A 17,466-nucleotide genomic window follows, 5' to 3' on the forward strand; every position below is an offset into this window, starting at 1 on the left:
TTAGCCTAAAACTAACAATTCCATATGGCTTAACCTAAAGTAGCCTAGCTGACAGAAGTGTTAAGTCTTTTCCAATGTGGCTGGAGTTTGGATTTGGCACCAGAGAATCCTAAGGCTACTCCTAATAACAATATGATGCTTCCAGTAAGACTCTCACTCTAAAAGGGTTGGTCTCTCAAAATCAAGGACCTAGTAGTTGAGCCAGGATCCATCTTTCTTCACATAGAGAATCCCATCAACTGTACTCCTAGAAAGTATACCCTTCATCTCCAAATACTCACACTTGTACATATTCACTTTACTGAATCTGAAGCCTGAAATTCTTCCCTTCAGGATATAAACACACAAGTCAGTCACCTATGCCTTGCCAAAAATATAAACAGAAGACATCAATAAATCATCCCCATCATTATAAACAACATCATGATACATTCTCACTCCACTATTGGTCCTCGCTGAAGGTCTTGCATATATGTTCTCAGTTCCAATCTACATTTTCCTTTTTTGAGAATAATAGTCTATACTGTCACTACTTCATTTCATTGTGTATCACTCATTCAGTCATCCATTCACTTATAAATCAATTACAATCTCTTTTTGAACTCCACCTCTGATTTATATCTACTCTGACAAAGATCACCACTGACCTTTATATTGCTTAGCCTTAGACTGTTATTCATGCCATAACTGATTTGAACAGATTGTAGAATTTGAAGACATTGGCCACTCTTTCCTTCAGCATTCAGGAAAACATTTCCCCCTGGGTTTCTATCTTTTTGGCAATCTCTCTTTCATCTGTCCCATAATCTCTTCTTCCACCTTGAATATTGGTTTTTTTTTTTTTAACCCAGGGTTCCAACTGAAGTTTCTGGTTTGTCCTCATTGTACCCACTTTCTAGAAGCACTGAGCCCACAACCATGTCTTTAAGTACCTCCTAGTACCTAATGGCTACAAACCTAGCCTGTTGGCCTAGACCTGCCTGCGGATTCTCAGATGAATATATCTGACAACTAATGGTCCTATATGGCAAAATATTCATAGAACTCACAAATTGAACTTATCCAGAACTGCGCTCATGATCTGCTACATGGATATAACTGTCCCTTTGTAGTGACTGCCATCTTTCATATTTTGGATTCTTAATCTTGGCTACTTGAGTGGGAGGTTCTTCTGTTATTTTCTGCCTTATCTGACCACCCATTCCTATCACTCCACCCCATTCATTGTACTTCCTCATCTGGACTACCTGGCCTACTATTGCTACCAATTAGTCAGATGATGGAAAACATATCAAACAAATGGACTGATGAATAATGGATGAGTAAATGGATAAAAGGGTATAAAACCATGGAAAACAACTGATCCCATCCCTCTCCACTAAAATACTGCTCGTTAATAGGGTAGGGAACTGTCCTTACCACAAATGCCTGACTGGCAGAGGTGTGTGTTTCATGGCCACGAGGGCGCCACCCCAGTCTAGGAACCAGACATTGTACTCTTCATCAAAGATCTGGAACAACAACAACAACAACAACAATCATAGCAACACCTTACATTTGCATAGTGCTTAATACTTTACAGGCTTTCACATACATTGTTTCATCTAGATCCTGAGCCTTTCAACAACCCTATCAGACAGTTTGGCAAGGATTATCCCCATTTGGTAGATGAGGAACTGAGCTCACAAGAGAACAAATAACTCTCCACAGGCAACTCAAATAATATTTCCAGGGTTCTTTTCACTAGTCATGTGAATTAGTGTGCTACATGAAGGTGAGGCAATATGGTGCATGATCAACTAGGTAACCCAAGGAAAAGTGTGACTTCAAAGATTTTCCCCCACCTTTGAATCTTCACAAGTTCCTACTTATTCTCCATTTCTTGTCATCTATTGAAATGTTTGCTAATTTATAAATTATCCGTGTCTTATAGTGTTTATATTTACCAGGGAACTGAAAAGACAAATTCCCTAGACACTAGGATAACTGACTACTTAGACTTAGCCACTACCTCCCTATTTACCCTGAAGATTAGATGAAGACCTAGATTTTGTGCCTATGAAGGCTTTTTCAAAAATTTTTTTAGAATATGATATTTACAGGGACTTGAAGCTATTCATTCTCTGATTCATGTATTCGTCTATAACCTATTTATCAATTCACTCATTCAGTGACCCATCCATCCATTTATTCATAGTTATTTACTAAGCACCAACTATGATACAAGGCTGTAAACTAAGCAATTTTCAGACCTAATTTGACTTATATCAATGTCAATATCTATATAGATAGATATAGATCTATCTATCTATATAGATATCTATATATATAAACTTGAGGCCAAAACTGGAAAAGCATTTCTCCAGCAAAGAACTAACCTCAAGTTCAGAGTTTTTCAGTTCCTCCAGCACTGAAAACTGGTGGTGGCTCTTGCAGCCTAGAGAGGTTGGGATGGTGGATTAGGTAAAGAGGGCTGGAAGGAGCTAAGGAGGGACAGATAGATGTAAAAGGGGAATAAAAAGAAGAAAAGGGGCCACCTGTACATATGCCCTAATGAACATTCAGAGAAAAAAAAGTTTTCTCAGCCCTAAAACATTTTTCTTCTTCACGTTTATCTTTTAAAGAGAGACAAATATCCTACTAATGGTGAGTCTTAATATTCAAAGGCTTTAAGGGGGTAACTGACTTATACTTAAAATATAGACAGAGACTTGGTGCCTGTAATGCTAGGCTTTTCTATCTGGGGCTTCAAAGATAACTCTATGCTAAGCTGCATAATGGAGAAGCAGGTGGGAAGTCCTTGGATGGGGAACACAGGAAGAGACTTGATGCTGAGGAGGAGGGAGACGTCATTCTCACACTTTCTCTACTGTCATTCTGGCCTCTGCTAACTCTTACCCTGTCAGGTACTAAATGAAAAGTGGAAGCCTTGGCTGTAAGGGAAAGTGGGAAAGAAAAACAAAATAGTCACAACATAAGGAAGGTATGCTGCAGTGGCTACCTAGTCAGGTGAGCTATTTCTTGCAGTGGAGGGACAATGATGTGTCTGTTGGGAATTTTATACCAGTTGGGACATTTGTGTTCCAGCATCCACCAGCTTTTAGCACTTGCAATAGGTAATTTTATGTTTTGATTTTTCTTCATTTTTATTAGGATATATTCATTGTATAGGGAAAATTCATTGTGACAATTCCAAATAGGCTTACATTGTACATTGGTTAGATCATCACCACCATCTCCTCTGACCCCTACAACTCCCTCCCCACCCCACTTAAAGCAACTGTAAGAGGTTTCACTTTTTTATTTCATATATGTATATGAAGCCCATCAACCACATGCCCTCACCTCATCTCCTCTATTCACCTTTCCCCCTCCCAAAAGTACCCCTCCACACACTGTACCTATTTTATAGTGCCGTCTTTCTTTGTTAATTCCAAAGTTAATGAAGTATGATTTTAGTTATATTTCTTCTCCTCAGCCACCTTATTATGCCTTCTGAGTGTGAAGCTCGACACATTCTTCTCTATATGTCTTATAGTGCTTAAAATAACTGCTATATGTAGTAGGTACTTAGCAATATTTTCAGTGGTGGTAGTGGTGAAAATGGGGGCGATGATGATATGGATGATGATGGTGACAATCTTCACTACAGCATCCAAAAGAGGAACTTGTCCAACCAGATTGCTAATGGTGACTTCATCTGCATTATCAAAACATTCAGTGCTCTTTCCTTGTCTTCCTCAGATAGAAATATTCTCACCTTTTAAGACTTAACAAAATGTGACCTCTTCTTGCGAAGTCTATCTCAATTTCTTGAGTAGGTTCCCCTCTTTCCTTTCCTTTCCTTTCCATTCTAATAAGGTCACCAAAACAGTGTAATCACTCTGAACTACAGTTGTTTGTGAACTTGTTTCCTCTATTTAATTTTGAGCTCCTTAAGGAAAGGAACTCTCACTCCTGAAGTTTCGGCCTGACACTTCACTGATACTGATATTGGGTCAATAGTTTTTGTCCATTATGGTACTAATGAGACTATTTACCTTTAAATTAATTAAAATAAATAAAATGTTAAGTTCCTCTGCCACACTAGCCACCTATCCAGAGCTCACTAACTGTGTGAGATGGCATAGACACAGAACTTTCCCATCATTACTGAATTTTCTATTGGATACATTGCTGCTCGTAACAGTGAATTAATGTTTCTCATAGTCTCATACTTACAGCTGGGTCTAAATAATTCTAAAACTACTGCCGACTTTCATGGCTTTGCCCGTTTTAATATTCTAATTCTTTCATTTTGTAGATAAAGAAACAGATACAGAAAGGTGAAGAGACCTGCTTGCCAAGATCTCTTGGCACATTAATGGTAGAAACAGTTTTATTGGTTGTATCCCCAGAAACCAGCACAGTATTTAGAATCTAGCAGATGTTACATACCTACTGCTGAAGGAAAAAATGAACCAGCTGGGAAAATTCCAGTTCCTTCTATTCCCTGCCCAGTGCTCTTCCCATCTTATGCCATTGCCTCCCTAAACTGCCAGCCAGATTATCCAAACTGAACGTTTAATCAAACTTTTTTGCAACTACAAAGTCATAATGAATCTGAAAACCTATAGAAAGGGGAGACGTTAGCAGAACTTACTCTAAATGCCTCTTCCCTCTTCATGACTCATCCCACTTACCTGTCTCCATGTGTTGCCCCCATCCGAAGAGATGAACACTCCAATATCAGTATATGAGAGTTCTGGACCAATATTGCCTAAAACATAAGCAGATCATTTGAAATTGTCAGACAGGTTACAGATTAAGTGTGCTCAGGTTTAGGGGAGGGGCAGCAGAAAGTAAAGGTTTTCCAAATGATGTTTACAGTTAATTCGTGCTTCTCTTTCTTGGTGCCATATCAAAAACTCAGCAGGAAGAAAAACCCAATTTGGGGGAACAAGCAAATAGTATGATAGAAATGTATTTTTAAATGGTTAAGGCTCAAAGACTGAATATCGATTATCTTGAGTTTCATGAATTATTCACTCTGTATTCCAATACTGATGTAAATTGCTCTTGACTGGTGTCCCATGAATATGGCAAAGAATGGAAGAATAGATATGTATGGAGAAGCTGGTCATAGGGGTCCCTTACTCCTCAGAAAAACTTATATGTATGTGAGTGAGAAAGTGTATGCATGTTGATGTGTGGATATGTGTTTGTGTGTATGTTTCCAGCTTAAATTTCCTGGTTTATCTCTTGAGCACCAGGAAGTTGAGGGACCAATGCTATAGGTTACATAATCTAAATTACAGATTTCCCAGAATAAGATAACCAAACTCAGCATACAATGGCCATTAAGCATGAAAGAGGAAGGTACCCCACTATGCTTAGACTGTTCACATTTATTGTGGTTGACATCCTCTTCTATCCTTCACATTCTCTTCTCTCTGTCCTTCTTCTTCCCGTGACACTCTATTACTTTGTGGCTCTGTTCACTAAAAAGACAGTAGTCAAGATTTTCTACTCTACCTATGTTACCCGAGTTTTCCCGATGGATGGTCCCCATTTCAGATCCTTGAACAGTGCCCCCAAACCTAATAGAGTTCGACACATAATGTGGAATGAGCGCATGAGTAAATAAAATATTGAATGATGTTCTAATGTTGAAAGCCAGGGAGGTATCTTACACATGTAAGAGTTTATCACATTGCTGATATTTTTTCTTTAAAAATAGCAGGAAGGGAATGTTAGCTCCCACACATCTGTAGCCTAAATAAGAGCACAATAAAAATGCAATAATGAAAATGTTAATTGAGCTCCTGACATTTAATGCTTCAAAATGAGAAATTAAAGCCAGGCTACAGCTTGCCAAGTTCCCATCAGCATCAGGGAGCACACAGCTAGTCAACTTGTTTTGACACTCAGGTTTCCAAAAATAACCCTGAGGCTCAGGGCTCAGGCAGTCGGTTAGACAGAATCAGGTAGATTTGGTGAGCATCTCTATGGAGATCTCTTTGGAATTCGGAATTCAACGCTCCAAAAGCACAAGTTTTAGGAGCCACAGATGAAGAAAGTAAAAAGTGATGGGTCAGAGAAATCAGCTCAAGTTGTTTGGTGTGATGGTTGCCTGGAACACTGTGCTTAGAAGAATTTGGAAGCGATAGGTGCTTTTAACACAATAGAGGATGGTGATCCATTAATAACATTTACCAAGAGTGATGTGGGAGACAGGCAGCAAGAGCATGTCTACATATTTGCTATCCCTACCACAGCTTTTTAGGATCTATTCCAGCACCTCTTACCCTTACCCTTCTTACATGTTAGTGCTAATAATATTCTCAGCCTTTCAAAGCTTGATTAGACCGATTTTGGAGGCTTTCTGGTAGTGAGAATCTCAGGATCATAGTAAAGTCTGTTTTTTAAAAATATCCTCTGTCAATTGAAGAGCTCCCTGCAAGATACAGTGATGACTACATGGACCAAAAAGTTGTTCTCAGATGGAGAGACAGAAAAGATGTACAGAGGAGGATTTGATCTTTGACCTAAGTGGCCCTTGAGCAATCTCTGATAAGAAGAGCTTGGGTGAGGATAGCATAGAAAGACTGGAATACAGAGCATCACAGGATAAAGTTGAACTTGGAATGGTCAGCCTGAGTGGCTGCTGAGCTTGTTGGAATGAAGAAGCTGTAGCTGTAGCCACCTGAGTGGTGTTAGAGTAGGGAGGGAGGAAGGGTGAGATGGGAAAACAGGGAGTTTCCCTCATCAACAGCTGAGTTGGTAAATACCCTTTCTGGTAGCTTGACACAACTTGCTTACCCCAGCTTCCTCCCAATGCTTCCCTTCTCTGCTCCTTAGTTAAACTTGTAAAAAGAGTGAGATAATTTTTAGACTCAGAGATTAGAGATTAGAGATGCTTCTCTCATCACTACAGATGACAGAAAGAAAAGTTACCTATGCAGGGGGTGGCAAAAAGGACTCAGTGGAGAAAGGCCATACATGGTGCACAGTCAACAATTGCAGGAGGAGATGTATCAAGGAAGAGAAGAACCTGAGGTAGGGATGGGTTAGCTGTGGAGATGGCATGTTTAGAACCTCAGGGACAGGTGTGGTTAAATGATTATAGGATTGAGCCCTACTCTGAAGTCAGAGGGAGAATGAGCTTGGGCATGACACCTCTCCCACTTACCCTTCATCTCTTCATCTATAAATTGAAGAGGATTGTGACTGCTGGGTCTACACCATGGAGTTGTTGTGCAATCAGGACAAAGAGAATGCTTTGCACACTGTAAAGCACTGTGAGGTTGGAAGCTCTTTACTACTAAATGGAATCCAGTATTTGGAATACTGGGAACCTTAGTGTTCAATTGCCAAACGCTCCAGACTGGAATTCCATCTGCTTTTTGAGATGTCCTCAGTGAGAGGTGGAAATGAGTCTCAGGGCACACATTCATCCGCACAGCTTCCCTGAGACCACTTCTCAAGGCAAGGCTGGATGAAGGAGCGAGAAGAGTGGAAGGGAGACAGCTCGATAGTCCTGGGGCGTAAATGTAGGAAAACTCACTGCCTAAGAGGCCCCATGAATGCCACTGAAGGCATACTTGGGTGATGTCATGATTGTTTTCCTGATAGCGAATAACCGTTCAAGGAGACCAGAGTAGTGGAGTAAGGAAAAGCTGGGCATGGGGAGGAATAAGCCAGTGATTTAGCTCTGGCTTTTCAGCAGGAACTTGTCATCTGTGTTATATCCCTCCTAATGTCTCAGGACTGGTAAGGAGCCTCAGAGATTATGAGGGGGAGAGAAGAAGGAGTTAGTAAATTTTGATATACACGAACAAAAACGTGCAAAAAGAAATCTTTAATGTCCTCATGCTTGTTAATTCAAAACAAACCTAACGTTAGACTAATTTAATAGCACATGCTGTTCACAGGTAATAGTAATTACTGCTAATCCTACTCCACTAAATGCTGAGCCCTCTTATAAGTCATCTATCTATCTATCTATCCATCTATGTTTGTTTTTTGAGACAGGCACTTATTATACAGCTTAGGCTGGGCTTGAATTTGTGATCCTCCTGCCTCAACTTTCCAGGTGCTAGGAGGAGAGGGTGCACTCATTATGGCCAGCTCTCCAATCTTTAGACACATTTTCCATCTCTAATTCTTTTTTTTTTTTTTTGCAGTAGTGGGGCTTGAACTCAGGGCCTACACCTAGAGTCAATCCACCAGCCCTTTTTTTGATGGGTTTTTTTCTTTTTTTTTTTGAGATAGGGTCTTATGGACTATTTGCCTGGGCTGGCTTCAAACTGTTATCCTTCTGATCTCTGCCTCCTGAGTAGCTAGGATTATAGGCATGAGTCATTGGCGCCTGACCCATCTCTAATTCTTGTGACACACTTTCGAGGTAAAAAAAAAAAAAAACTTTTGTTTACACATGAGGAAAATGAAGCTCAAAAAGTAAAAACTAAGCCAAATTCACAAGCCTAGTAAGTGTCAGAGCTCAGCTTAGAAAGCAAGATGACAGGCTCCTGGGTTTCATTGCATGCATAATGTATGCTTATGATTTATGGGTTTTATTGAAGGAGACGAACAATTATATTCTTCTGATGCAAGAAGAACAGCTTTAACATCTACGATATTAATTAAGATAGGTAGCTTGTACTGAGAGTTCAATATTTCCTGAGCCCTGTTCTAAGCATTTGAAATTCATTGCTTCATTAAATCCTGCAATTCTATTACGTTAGCACTATTAGTCCCACTCTGCCAATGAAAACACTAAAGTTCAGCGTGGTTAAACCATATTGAACAATTCCTAGCTACATCACAAGCATTCAAATCATGTTAACCTTTATCCTTGATCACTGTTTGCCAGTGTGGCTTCTGCTCCAGTACTGATCTCCTTGAGGCCTTCAGGAGAGGCGAAGGAAGCAGCAGCCTCTGAGTTGGAAGAACCAACTCACATGGATGGTGGAATATGGGAATCACTCCCCAAGCCAGAGAACAGCAACAGAGCCTGTCCTCATCTCTCACTGTCCTGGGCTCCTGAGGTCAGTAGTGTTCATCATGATGGATTCAGTTCACATCAAGTTGAGAGGAGTTGATTGAAATGCAAGCAGGTGGTGCTTGCTGTCCATCTGAATAAAAAGGCTGCTTACTGCTAGTATTTAAGTTCACTAGATTGGTGGCTTGGAGAAGGAAGCCAATATCTAAGAGAACCAGAGCTCAAGGTTGATGAAAGAAAACAGAATATTATCTTCTCAGAAAGTCACTATGAATTTATCTGCTTTCATTAGAAAAAGAGCTGCCTAGCACCAGAGCTCTAACTTCTAAGATTAGAAGCCTGCCTTGCTTTATGCTGTCAATGTATTCCTGAAAAGGTGCATGCAAATCAAATGTATGCTAATAGGAGCATATTCCCCTGAGACTTTCATTTTCATCTCAGAGTTGCTTTATCTTCACTTCTGATTGATGTTAGTGGACAGTGGTTCCAACAATGCAACCTTAAGTTTTTCTGCCCTTTCCCCCAGGCACTCAGGCAAGTGCTTAATCATGTGTAAACAAACCTTCACATGCACCAGAGACCTCCTGATTAAAAACAGCTCCGGGGTGAAACCCTTTGTAAAGTATCCTCTGTGTAAAGAGAAAACTGCCCCAACTGATATTTGGAGAGCTGGAAAGTTCATACATCATGTTTTCTTAAAGTGAGAATTCCTTTTTACAATCTCTCTGACTGGTCAGTTGACTTTGACAGAAACTCTGACTTCTTGTTAAACACAGGGGACTGCTCTCAGACTGGGTAGGATGCATTAACCTAAAAATATCAATTTTCCAGAACTCTTTGCACCAATGTGCTTTGGAGATCCAAGAATCCTGTATATTTTCTGGGGAGGGTTCCTGTAACTTACAAGTGATGCTCAAATGAGTTCATGACCCAAAACTAAGTGGCAAACGTATTCCAGAGGTCCTCCGTAAGGATGAAGCCCAGGGAGTTTTCCTTACCTGTGGCCACCACAAGACCTGGGGCTGTCTCCTTGCTTGAGATTCTTCCTGATGAATAGGGATTTTCAGAAAGCTGCAAGTGTAGGTGTAAGGAACAGAAGGGCTAAAATGGAGAAGAAGAAAATTGTTTTATTCCAGGAAATTCCTGATCCCCACATACCTTGCCCTACTAGAGATGGGGCCTCCAATGATCAACTTCCAGAAACAGCAAGATTTTGAATGATGAGCCTCAGACTTAGTTTAGGGCAGGAGTCATCTCCGTCTGGTATGGTGATTATTTTACATGGGAAGTTGTCCTGAGCATCATCTATAGCCCCTTCCCTCACCTGATCCTGTCCACCATCATGAGCCTAGCCCTCTCTCACTGTCATCCCATCCAAAGGCCAAAGTCTCCATGGCCTTTCCTTCCCACAGAATAACAATGGCCTCCCATGGCTAATTTGACCATCAAATTCTGCTCCTTAAGGTTCTAAGGGGCCACCAGGAGAAGTGCAAAGTGGAAACAAAGTGGCATACATACTCCAGGCTGTCTACATTCTTCTTCAACTAGATTGTCTCCGTTTCTATCTGTTTTGTGTATTTTGTTTCTGTTTATAATTTACTTAAAATATTTTAAGCCATTATCTGAAATTCATTTAGGCTTATGTTCTTTATTTATTTACTTATGAATTGGGGGCATTTAAAAAAAGGGCTTGGTGATTTACAGAGATGTATTCTAAATAAAAAATAAGAGAATAGAGGAAAAGCAAACCCTAGGTTAAGCAATAAGATGAAGCCATAGCTAAGGTTTAAGGGTAAAAATCATGTTATGTTACTGGGAACCAGTGGCTCACTCCTGTAATTCTAGCTACTCAGAAGGCAGATCAGGAGGATTACGGCTTAATGCCAGCCTGGGGAAATGCTTCGAGAGACCCTATCTCGAAAAACACCATAACAAAAAAGTGCTGGTGGAGTGGCTCAAGGTGTAGGCCCTGAGTTCAAAGCCCAGTACCGCAAAAAAAAAAAAGAAAAGAAAAATCATGCCATGAGTTAGTCCAAGAGGTAGGCAGTCAATTGTCTCTGACTTCCCTAGTAACCCTAAACAAAACAAAACCAACCACCAAACAAACAAAAAATAACCGTGGATTTAGATTAAAAACTATAAAAGGATAAGAACCCCATTTACCTTAGTCTCTACTATGTTCCTAACATTTAACTAGAAGATGATAACTATGATAGTTCATAATCCTTTCTGAATACATGGCGAATGGTAACGTTTTTGCTCTGGAAAAACATAATTACTTCTGGGACCCTAGAATATTTTTGGGTGTAGGTCCTCATTAAGAGGGCACTCTCTCCCTAACTAGTGTTGCAACAGATAAGGGCCAAGATGCCATCATACACACCACATCCTCCATGGTGCCTACCTCACCATTCCATACAGCAGGAACCTGGGAAGCTGACAGGTTAACTGGCCATCCCATGAAGACAAAGCATTCTGATCCTTCCCGGCTAACAGCTACATTAGTGCTACTGAGCCCTGCCTGGGCTCTTTCTTATATTCTTCTTTATCTTACTATGAGCTGTATCACATTAGATTTTCTCAGTAAAATTCTGTGCAATTCATCCAGGCCTTCCACTAATTGGTGTGGCAGTCTGAGCCTATAGACCAACATCCTGACAGTTGTAGGAAATTGCTGCTCAGCAGCAGCCAAGTTCCAAAGACCTCTTGGTGTAAGAAAGCCTTTTAGTAGCATTCCCATGGGACCAGCCTGCCCTGTAACTCCACATGAGACAGGATGACTGACCAGCAGGCAGTGCACTGGGCTTCCTCTCAGGTCCACATCCGGAGCTTGCAGTAGACGCCAATCCCTGCCTTTGTTGTAAGTGATGTATGTCTTCACTTGGTCATCCACCTTTTTGTTTGCCAGGAATATCCCCTTGATACCTGCTACCTAGGAAAAATGGTGAGAGATGGAGAACCATGTTGGGCCAAAATGCCTGTAGTCTGGAAGAAGTCCTGAAAGAAGCTTCAGCAGCTTTCACAGGTGGTTTGGGATGCAAAAAAGAAAAAGAGGACCATGGTGAAGAATGCCATATAACCTGCAGTCTCTAAAAGAAATTTAAATTTAACCTTGTACACTACTCCACTTTCCCAAAATATCCCATCCCTTTTATCTATCTTTTTTTCCCCACTTTTCCTATCTCTGTGCTTTTTCCATAGGATCTTATCTTTACTTAACTGTTAGCTTTCCTTCTGATAATAATTGAAAGAATAACCCTTTCGAGAGAACATTATTTTAGCTCCAGAGAGGCTTGTAGATGGGTCTTGAAGGCATCAAGGAAAGTCCTTAATGCTAGAAGTCCAGGAGTCTCAATTAATACTAAGGTAGATATTTTTGAGAAAATGACCCAGCTTGGAGAGCTGACATCTATTTCTGTCCATACCACTAACTTACTGTGTGACTTAAGGCAAATCACATATCATCTTTGGGTCTCTGCCAATGCTAACTCTAAAATTGGTGGTTTCTTTTCTTTACTTTTGTTGGCTAGCAAAGGGTCCATGAGATAATGCAGAGCACTTCTGCCAGGGTTTCTGATATATTGGGATTTGCACGCCCTTGATATTTAGAAGGGGGAAGAGAATGGCTGCGAGACAAGTAACTGGAGGATTAAAGATTTATCACCTAGAAGGGTTCTAGGCTAAGCACAAATCTGACTCAAACTTTTATTCCTTCTATTCTACATGCTGAGCAAAGAGAACAGACTATTTAAAATGGCAATGTCCTGCATCAAATAAAAGATTCCTGTAACTTTGGAAGTTCCAGCACATTCCAAAGCCAAAAGCTAATTCAGATAAGCAAAGGATGAATGGCTGGTTTGCTGGATGAAACTTAAGACACATCAAGGTTTTAAATTTTATCCTCTATTCTCATTCATAGTTAACTGAAGTTCACTTTCATTCCAAAAGAACACCAGTGGAAGGAAAGGGCAAAACTTCCATGGAAGGGATTGGTGGGATTTTATTTGGGGGGTATTTTTATTTTGGGGGGGTTATTGTCTTCTTATTTTTCCTAAAAGATGTATTTTAGTTGATGAAACAAGACGTCTTTTGTTTGTTTGTATGTTTTTTTTTATTAATCTATTTGGATTTGAAAGAGAATGACAACCTCCCCCAAACAAACAAAAACTACCAAACAAGTGGAAAGAGAATGCCAGGAGAAGAATAGGATTGTGTGGGAAGGACATCACCGGGGAATATGACAAATGGCAAGAATGGAATTGATTATATTCTAACCTTGAAGACAGGGTAAGCACAGGGAGATGCCAAGATGTGTGTGTGAGTGATTGCCCATCATTCCTCACAGAGAACAGAATGTGGTTTCTCTAGAAACTTGTGCCAGATGGAAACCTTTTTTGGTGTTCTCTTTGGCCACAGAGCTGGTGCCTTTTCTGCTGGACTGCCAAGTAACACTCAATCTTAAATCAGTTGGTCCCCTTCCAACTGAGTTGGGTACATATTTGTACCATAAGCATTTCTGTCTATTTCTTGGTAGAAAATACACAGGTCAGACTCCAGACTCATGGACCTTCCATCCATGGTCCCTGCTTCCTAGCTGGATGCTTAGTAGCAGAATGTGTGCTGTTTGCATGGGCATGCTAGCAAATGGAATGGCCACTCTTATATTTTCCCACTGAGAGCTCCACCACTCTTATGGTCATATTCTTGTGTCCTACAGCAAAATTATGAGGCAAAACCTGGGGAATAGGGACTGAGAAGTTGCAGAGAGGAGCAATTTCCATGGAACCCTTGTGAAGTTCTGAAGGCATTTCTCTGGTAGCAGCATATAATGCCATAGCAGTTTCCCTCCTTCTGAAAGAAGCAAAACACTCTCCATCTGCATTTGGATAATTCAAAGTCCTTACATTATTACTGAATGGCTTCTTGGCTCCAAGTCTCATATAAGTAAATGGACAATAAGTTTGGAGGGCACTTTGCTTTTATGTATCCCAGACCAAGACCTCTCACATTTTGACTGTAACCCAAGTTAGGAATACATTTATGTGTCAACCTAGTAGGCATGTCCATGTATGCATGTATGTGTACACAAGTATGTACATATACACAAAGGTGTCATGGAGCACTACTTAGCCTCATTATATGAAATGTAAAGGAATCTGAGAATAAGACACGTATGTTTACTCTTCTTTATCCAAGGAAGTACTTAGCATCCATATTCTATTATCAATTATTATCATATTATTGTTATGCTGGGGATACATCATGGCATTTACAAAAGTTCTTACAGTATATCATAGTTGAATTCACCCAGTCCATTGTTTGCCTTTACCTGCCCCTCCCCATTCCTGGAATAGTTTCAACGGGTCTCACATTTTTCCATTTTCATTCATAAGTACACAGTATTTTGACCACATTCCCCTTCCTACACCTTCTCCTTATATCTTCTCCCCTCCCCCTGGTAGCAACCCCCAGTCAGGGCCCATTTTACTTTCCTGTTTTCTAATAAATTTTAAGCATGCTTTCTCCCATTGGTGTCTGGAATCATAAGTGTGGCTGCTGCTGCTGATCTTGCAATCCAGGGGGAAGGGTACAAGTTTATGTTGGTGCCCATAAAAGAGTTCAAGGCATGAAGCATGGATGGGCCACTTTCCCTCTGGGAAATAATTTGAAGTGCAGAAAGAAACTGACAGCAGGCATGTTGGCAGAGCATTGTGTCCAGGTGGCATGGTCTTCTGCCAGTCGTGTCCCTGGGACCTCAGGACAAAGATGTCAGGGTTCTGCTGAGAAAAGCAATTACTGTGATATGCCCTGGGCTGTCCCTAGAGACGAATCTATGGTGAGGGTCAGAAGAAGGCCAGTTCAGGGAAAAGGTCCCTGTGGAGTTTATAAGCAGCTGTCCATCTGGTACAAGAAGAGTCACAGAAGGTCATAATAAAGAAGGGGATGGAGCACAAACTAGAGAAAAAGATGGCAAGGAAAGATTCATAAGAAGGATAGACAAGAACACAGAGGCTGGCTTAGAGAGTTAGATTTTACTCATCCAGGTATGACAGGGTCAACAGATTTAGTCAGTAAAGAAATGCAAATTAAACCCACAGTGAAGTAGCACTAGGTCTTAATCAGAATGGTGAAAAACACAAGGGGTTGGGTGGTGTGGAGGTAGGAGGATAATCAAACAAATTTGTTGATGAGAGTGTCAAAGAACCACAATGCTCATAACTTGCTGGTAGAGATGCAAAATGACTCTGTCACTTCAGAAATAGTTGGATGGATTTTTAGAAACATAGACTTACATTTGACCTTGACCAAGCAATCACATTCCTAAGTATTTACCCATGATAAATAAAAACGTATATTGATGTGAATGTTTGCAGAAGTTTTATTCATAGTCACAGAACTGGAAACAACCTATGTGTTCTTCAACTGATGAATAACAAACTGTAGCACATCCACACAATGGAATACTACTCAGCAATTAAAAGGAACATCTATCTACACACTTGACAACTAGGTGAATCTCTGATCTATTCTTCTAATTGAAAGACAACCAGACTCCAAAGGTTACCTGGTATGTAATTCCATCAATTGACACTCTAGAAAAGGGAAAAGTAGAGACAAGAAGAAGTCAGATGGATGGATATCTATCAGTAACTCTGTAGAACAGCAAAGGGTCTGTAAAACTGAACATCCTACAAAATGCAATGCCTCTCTGTCTTGATTGTGATGGTAGCTATAAAACTGCATGAATCTCAAAACTCAGAGAGCCATATACCAGAAAGGGTAAATTTTACTGAGCACAAATAAAACTGCATTTCTAAAAACTGTGGGGAAAAAGGGATAGTGGGAAAAGTCTGAATTTTTAGATAGACAGATATGGATTCTTTTCAAGTGTAGTTGACTGCACCTATAGTCAACCATGCATAGTTGAGTCTCCCATAGTTGGTTAGTTGGGTGATCTGAGCCAAGCCACTAAATTCTCTGGAATTAAAATTTCATACATACAATGGGAAACAATGCCTACCAAAAACAGATATTGTGGGGATGAGAAAATAAATAAATTATTTAGGTCTACACAATTCAAGAGACTAATTTTTAATGTTATTTAAAACTTTAACCTATACAATTTTAAACTTAATTGATACTTGGTTTTATTATTGGAAAATTTTTAAGCATGTTTGCATAACTTAGATATGTGAATCTCTTTTTTTTTACTGTAAATTTTATAAAATGTAAGTGCTGATCAAGTATTTCAGGTGAAAATTTATCATATGAATTGATCAAGGGAAGTATAAAATATATACAGGGTTTTGAAGATTTAGTATGAAGAGATAGAAAATAACTACGAATTTTTCATATTAAGTCTACATTAAAATGAAAATAGATATTTCATTCAAATAAAATATATTATTACAATTAATTTCATTTGTTTATTTCTCTCCTTAAAATGTAGGTATTAAAATTTTAAAATGTGTATATAGCTCATGTTGCATATTTACTGTATTTGATAGTGCTGGCAAAGGCATTGCTACTAAACTGTTTTATGTGAATGCTTAACATCAAGGAAAGCATTGAAGAAAATTCATCAGGCCAGCAGCTCAGAGTATGTTTCCATAGCACACGTGTGGGTTTTGGAAAGAATACCTGTTCCTTCACTTGTTCCTGAAGAGTAAGGAAAATGAAATATAGCTTATTGTTAGTGATATGAAATTACCACAATGGAGTTCTATAGAACAGTGTCATAGGAACAATGGTGAGTCACAAACTGGACTGCATTCACTGTCAATGCCAGTCTTGTTTTGAAGAAGCAGATTTCTGACACCTTAAAGCAGAGATCAGTTATTATTTGGCCTTCAAGTGCTATGCTCTCCCTTAATTATGTAAATGCAGCCATGACAATGTTGTACTTTGAAGAAGGAATTAGAGAATGAACAAGGGACTCTCTCTATAGTAAGAGATGACTATAACAGTTTAGTCATAGAAATTGTCTCAGCCTTATCGATTTTTGAAATTGGGTGGGGTTGGCCTACTTTAGTCTTCAAGAACTTTCAGTGCCAAGATTTCAAGTTAAATTCCCCCCAAAAGTTCTTCCTTTCATTGTTTCCTCTCCATTCCCAAGAGGAGGCTTCAGAGGATCATGTGGAAGATGGAATGATATGCCAGTACTTACATGGTCAAGGTCAATCAAAGTCACCTGATATCTTAGTTACCTAATGGCATCAATGACCTTTCAGACAAGGGAAATAGCTATAATGTCCCATCAAACATAAAGTTACAAATTAAACCTGGCACAGGAGACTGTATCACACATGCAAATTTTATTAACTGATTATGTAAATGGGGAAGAAAAAGATCCAGAGAATAAATGAATGCCTAACTCTTCAGGCAAGCTCTTTACCAGTATCTTCACGAAATTCATTCCAGTACTTTACAAAGCCACTCAACATTGCATGAACACAGGTCCGCACTCGCACTCATCTGATGCT

At 39.8% G+C, this 17,466-nt stretch overlaps 1 protein-coding gene across 2 annotated transcripts in view; it reads right to left on the bottom strand.

Annotated features, from left to right (window-relative positions):
- Sorcs3 (sortilin related VPS10 domain containing receptor 3) overlaps positions 1–17,466 on the bottom strand; it is a 601,718-nt gene that overhangs the window by 91,758 nt on the left and 492,494 nt on the right. For both annotated transcript variants that reach the window (XM_074078350.1, XM_074078349.1), the window contains exons 10-13: positions 11,769–11,915; positions 9,982–10,084; positions 4,683–4,759; positions 1,420–1,511 (exon numbers count right to left, since the gene is read on the bottom strand). In XM_074078350.1, coding sequence (XP_073934451.1) covers positions 1,420–1,511; positions 4,683–4,759; positions 9,982–10,084; positions 11,769–11,915 — 419 coding nt within the window. The remainder of the gene's footprint in view (positions 1–1,419; positions 1,512–4,682; positions 4,760–9,981; positions 10,085–11,768; positions 11,916–17,466) is intronic.

The sequence above is a fragment of the Castor canadensis genome, chromosome 7 (genome assembly GCF_047511655.1).
Source record: "Castor canadensis chromosome 7, mCasCan1.hap1v2, whole genome shotgun sequence".
NCBI classification, from domain to species: domain Eukaryota; kingdom Metazoa; phylum Chordata; class Mammalia; order Rodentia; family Castoridae; genus Castor; species Castor canadensis.